The 6,000-nt window shown below is 32.8% G+C and overlaps 1 protein-coding gene across 4 annotated transcripts in view; it reads right to left on the bottom strand.

Annotated features, from left to right (window-relative positions):
- Positions 1–6,000, bottom strand: part of ESCO1 (establishment of sister chromatid cohesion N-acetyltransferase 1) — an 82,420-nt gene that overhangs the window by 31,559 nt on the left and 44,861 nt on the right. For 3 of the 4 annotated variants that reach the window (XM_006920037.3, XM_025038619.1, XM_015595781.2), the window contains exons 10-11: positions 5,724–5,867; positions 3,777–3,964 (exon numbers count right to left, since the gene is read on the bottom strand). In XM_006920037.3, coding sequence (XP_006920099.2) covers positions 3,777–3,964; positions 5,724–5,867 — 332 coding nt within the window. Of the gene's footprint in view, positions 1–3,776; positions 3,965–5,723; positions 5,868–6,000 lie in introns of those variants that run through there. The other variant, XR_001517672.2, reaches the window with a different exon arrangement.

Here is a 6,000-nt window from a genome sequence, read left to right as displayed (position 1 = left end):
GCAGTCTTTTTAACAAATGGTGATGGGACAATTGGATATCCACATACAGAACAATGAAGTTAGATCCTACCTCACATCATACACAAAAATAAACTTAAAATGGATCAAAGACCTAAATTTAAGAACTAAAATTATAAACTCTTGAGAGAAAATATGTGCAATCAATTTTTGTGGCCCTGATTAGTAAATGGCTTCTTAGATAAGACACAAAAAACTACAAATAAGAAAAAGATATATGGAGTTCAAAATTAAAAAACTTTTGTGCTTCAAAAGACATCAAGAACATAAAAAGAAAACCATGAAATGGTAGAAAATATCTAGATTATATAATTGATAAGTGAACTGTCTCCAGAATATATAAAAAACTATAACAAGAAAAAGATAAATAAACCAATTTAAAAATGGACATAGGATTTGAATGGGCATTTTTCTAAAGAAGATATATAAATGGCCAATAAGCACATGTAAGATGCTTGACATCATCGCCATTCAGGAAATGTAAAGCAAAACCACAACGAAATGCCACTTCACGCCCACCAGATGGCTAAAATTAAAAAGACACACAATAACAAATGTGAGGATGTGGAGAAATTTAAACCCTCATACATTGCTTATGAGATTGTAAAACTCTGGAAAACTTTGAATTTCTCACAATGCTATATAGTTACCATATGACCCAACAATTCTACTCCTAGGTATATATAAAAACATGTAAATATTTCTCTATTTCCCAAGAGAAATAAAAATACACAAAAACATGTACATGAATGTTCACAGCATTATTATTCATACTAGTCAAAAGGTAGAAACAACCCAAATGTTCCATGAACTGATGAATGGAAAAATAACATGTGGTACAGCCACACACTGGAATGTTATTTGGCAATAAAAAAGGAATGCAGCTCACAGAAATACCAGAGGAAAAGAGAGAGAGCAAGAGATTGAAATCCTATTTCAAAAAATGACAGAAAACTTCCTTAAACCTGGAGAAGGAAATAGAAATACAAGCCCAGGATTCCCAGAGAGTCCCAAACAAGATGAACCCAAAGAGGCACACACGAAGACACATCATAATTCAAATGCCAAAGGTTAAAGACAAAGAGAGAATCTTATAGGCAGCAAACAAAAAGCGGTTAGTTACCTACAAGGGAGCTCCCATAAGACTATCAGCTGATTTCTCAACAGAAACTTTACAGGCCAGAAGGGACTGGCACAAAATATTTAAAGTGATGAAAAGCAAGCACCTACAACCAAGATTATTCTACCCAGCAAAGCTATCATTTATAATTAAAGGACAGATAAAAAGCTTCCCAGATAAGAAAAAGCTAAAGAAGTTCATCACCATCAAGCCAATATTATAGGAAGTGTGAGAGAGACTTCTTTAAGAAGAAAAAAGAAAAAAAAGATTTAAAAAATAGATAATAAAACAGCAATAACTACATATCTATCAACAATTACTTTATATGTAAATGGATTAAATGCTCCATTCAAAAGATAGGGTGGCTGAATGGATAAGAAAACAAGACCCTTACATATGCTGCCAGCAAGAGATTCACTTCAGACTGAAAGTAAAGGGAAGGAAAAAGATATTTCATGAAAATGGAAACAAAGCTAGGTAGCAATACTAATATCAGACAAAACAGACTCTAAAACAAAGACTATAACAAGAGATAAAGAAAGATCCAGTTATCCTACTTCTGGGTATTTATCCAGAGAAACCCAAAACACTACTTCAAAGGGACACTGAGAATCCATATGTCCATTACAGCATTATTTACGATACTCAAAGATATAGAGGCTACCTGGGTGTCCATCAGTGGATGAATGGACAAAGAAGAGGTGGCTCATATATACAATGGAATATTACTCAGTCATAAAAAGAAGAAAAAGAAGAAAATCTTGCCATCTGCAACACCATGGATAGACCTAGAGGGTATTGTGCTGAGTGAAGTCAGATAGAGAAAGACAAATGCCGTATGATTTCACTTACATGTGGAATCTTAAAAAACAAAATAAACAGAATAGAAATAAACTCATAGATACAGAGAACATTTTGAGAGTTGCCAGATGGGAGGGGGGTTGAGAGATGAGTGAAAAAAAAGGAAGGGATTAAGAAATACAAATTGTTAGTAACAAAACAGATGTGGGGATGTAAAGTGCAGCATATGGAATACAGTCAGTATTATCTTAATAACTAAGAAAGGTGTCAGATGGGTAATAGTTTTATCAGGGTGATCACTTTGTAAATTACATGTGTCTAATCACTATGCTGTACACCTAAAATAAATATCATATGCCGACTGTAATTAAAAACTTTTTTAAATATTTAAAAAAGGAATGTGGCACACTTGAGACATTCTACAGTATGGATGATCCTTGAAAACATGCTAAGTGAAAGAATCTAGTCATGAAAAGTTGTATGTTATAGTTGTATGTTATCCATTTACATAAAATGTTCAGAATAGGCAAAATCACTGAATCAGAAACATCTGCAGTTGTCAGAAGCTGGGGGAGAGGGAAGTGGGGAGTGACTGCTAATGGATATGGAATTTTGCAGGGGAATGATAAAAATGTCCTAGAATTAGTGGTGATGGCTACACAGCCTTCTAAATATACTAAACTCACTGAATTGAATACTTTAAAAAGATGAATTTTTGCTATGTAATTATATCTCAATAAAAATGTTATTTAAAAAAAAATTATTATTTTGGCCAGGATATAGACTATTAGTAGCATTTTCATAATGTAATCCTAACAAAGTGAGTTGAGTACATAAGAAGGACAAATAAACGAAAAAAATAAAACCTCTATATGCTTTAACAGAACACTTATGGTGGCAATGTCACTATCACCGAACAAATAAAATGGCTATACTGTTTTGTTTTTATAAACTAAAACCATCTTATAGTTGTCACAAAACCTAAGTTTACAAGATTTAAAAGGGGCAATATCCTCATTTAGCACTATTATTTAACCAGCTGCATTTTCCAGGTTTAGTTCTAAAAGAGCTAAAAACAGACCTGCCTTTTGTCATAGAAAGGGTAAGTAAATCTGAGCTCTCCTGAATCACTACTCAGTGATAAAATAAGCAGGAGAGACCAGAAACACATGAAGGCTCTGAGATTCCTAAAGCCTTAGGATCTTACTTAAAACAATGATGGATTATTCTGAAAGTTATAGCTACAGACAGTAGACAAGGATTCCATGAATAAACAAAAACAAGAGACTGACCTAAAAATCTCATTTACATGATTAATTTTAACCTCCTCTATTAATCCTTTATAGCAAAGGTGATTTAAAGAACAAAAAAGAAAACATACAATTTGTCTGAGTCTTTCCCTCTATACTTCTGATTAAAAATCGTGATAAAAGCAAGAAATAAAAAAAGAAAACTGACTTAGATAATTTACAAATAATATTTTTAAGACAAACTTTCCTAAAGCTAAATTCCCAAAAGACTTCTTACATTCATTTGGTTGTCTTTAAAATTCTCCAATATCGAACACAGTTGGAAACAGATGGGTTATTTTGGCCTTATCACAGTCATAAATAAGTAATTTTAAATTGTTTAATACTATTTAACCAACAGCACTTTCTATTCTCTCAGATTAACTTCACATAAAAAGTACTTACAGATCAAATACATTGACAATTTTATGAAAATTTTAAACATACAGGTTATACATTTAAGATTAATTAAATGCTGACCTTTATATTAAAACTCTGCTTAAATCCTAAACTATTAAAAAAGATTTGAAGGATTATATTCAAGTTACCTTAGGCATTCAATCATGCGAGAAGCAATTTTCTTCCGACGCATCATGCTGAATACCCATATTCGACTTATCCCACAGATTGCAGGCTCTGGCAAAGTTGAGCAGCACCAGGCTTTTTGTCTTTCAAATCTGACTTTTTCTTCTTCTGATCTAATAACTGGAAGTTTCTCTTCTATAACTCTGTAGCCCTAGAGGTATCAAAATTGGAAAAACTTTTAAAGTGAGAATATTACTTAGCAATTGTCTGGTACTGACATCAGTGAAGTCACTACATTTGTCTGGCTCCTTAATAAACTACGGGGACCATTTATGCTTTCACTCTCATTTTAGGAAACAGACCTGGATCTACATTCTGTTCTAAGACACTTAACTGATTATGCCACCATAAAAGGTAATTAAGCTTTGGGTTCCTTACCTATAAACTGAAAATATCCGTTTCTTTTAGAGAACTGATAAAGTAATATCCTACAAAGCACCTTGCCATGATGCTTGATCTATATTAGGAATTGAATGTCTTCCCTACCTCCCACGTTTTAAAGACCAGCAAATTTAAGAACTCAGCAATCCTAACTGTTTCTGTGATTGCTGCCATTGTTCTAGGGTTCATAGTTGTGTAGGAACTAGGACTAAAGATGGCGGAGTAATCAAGAATTTAGAAAGGTCCTTTCCCACATTCGCACCTCACTAAAAGAAAAATAAAGTGCTTTAAAAAATATAAATCTCCTCTGCCAGTCTAGATGCAAAAAAGGACATAGCCAGCCTTCTGACGGGACATGGTATAAAACTTAAAACAGTAAGACAACACAATTGCTGTGAACAACAATAACAAAAAAGCAAACATTACCTAGCTATCTTCTAGTATAAATATTTCTACATTTTTGGAACTAGGTAGAACAGGAAAAAAAACAAGGGTTTGCACTGTAAAATAACTCAATTTCAGCATGGCAAATTTTTATGAGTTAGTCATTTTACATCAAATTTATATCCTCAAACTATCTTATCAGTTATTGTTTTAAATCAATTTTGTTATTATAAATACAGCAAGGTTCATAAAACCAAACAATTTCAGGCAGAATCTTTTTTAAAAAGTAGCTTAACTTGTAGATATTAATTCACAGAAACTTATTTTGACTTTTTACTTTATTAGAAAATTTAATGATGAAGCACACACTTGTAGGCAACTATTAGTATTCTGGAAGATACTAACTGAACAGAAGTCAAATCCAATGTACACTGAATTCATCAGCAAGAACTCAGCTGAAAAAAGAATTGAAATGAGGTATGCCTAAAAGTGAGCATGATTAGGGAGTCCAGAATCTTCTTTTATCTTAAGTTGGTCTGTTACTACTTAACTCTTTTAAGATAAACATACCCCTTTTACTGTGATTCTATTGTGGTTTTTGTATAATTTGGATCCTAAATACAATCCTCATCTAGAAGTAAAAGAAGTGGTGATCTATTCTGAGAGTTGGCAACTTTTTATGTAGGGTGAGAGAGTATTTTAAGCTTTGCAGCCCACCTGGTCTCTGTTGTAACTACTTAACTCAGTCTTTGTAGTATGAAACAAACCAGACAATATGTAAGCAAATGGGCACAGCTGTGTTACAATAAAACTTTATTTACAAAAACAGGCTAGATTTTGACCCGGAGCTATAGTTTGCCAACTCTTGATTTATTCCAGTGCTGAAGGAACTGAGACAGACCTGGAAACTTCCTACAAAAAATTTAACAGTACTTTTGATTTATAGAATTTTAACTTACTGACTTGAGAAACTGATTCCCACTGAAAATACAGCTCCAGTGTAGTAAAGAATTACACACAGGAATTCTTGCATTCTCACACTCTTCCTTACATAAAATGATAAATTTACTAGATTATGTTATTCAAGATGACACAGTAAACACTTTAAACACTGAACTACATACGAACACTTTAAAATCACTTACCCATTGGATGTGTTCTGCAATTAAGCAGCCAACTACTTTTTTGTCATTAGAAATAAAGAGAAGTGTTTTAGTTCTGGAATAGCACATTAGTGGAGCCTGTTGGAAACCTAAATCATTATCAACCATCTCTCTAATCTCGTCAACCTGCCAAATAAAGAACAGTATTTTTTAACAACAAAAGCACTGTATATATGTAAAAATATACTATTTCAATTCAGTTAAGTATATCATTCCAAGTATGACACCTTTTAACGAGTTCTTTTGAATGACTATGCTA

The sequence above is a fragment of the Pteropus alecto genome, unplaced genomic scaffold (assembly GCF_000325575.1).
Source record: "Pteropus alecto unplaced genomic scaffold, ASM32557v1 scaffold146, whole genome shotgun sequence".
Classification (NCBI taxonomy): domain Eukaryota; kingdom Metazoa; phylum Chordata; class Mammalia; order Chiroptera; family Pteropodidae; genus Pteropus; species Pteropus alecto.
The sequence above is the reverse complement of the archived record's forward strand: the minus strand, read 5'-3'. Positions and strand labels throughout refer to the sequence as shown.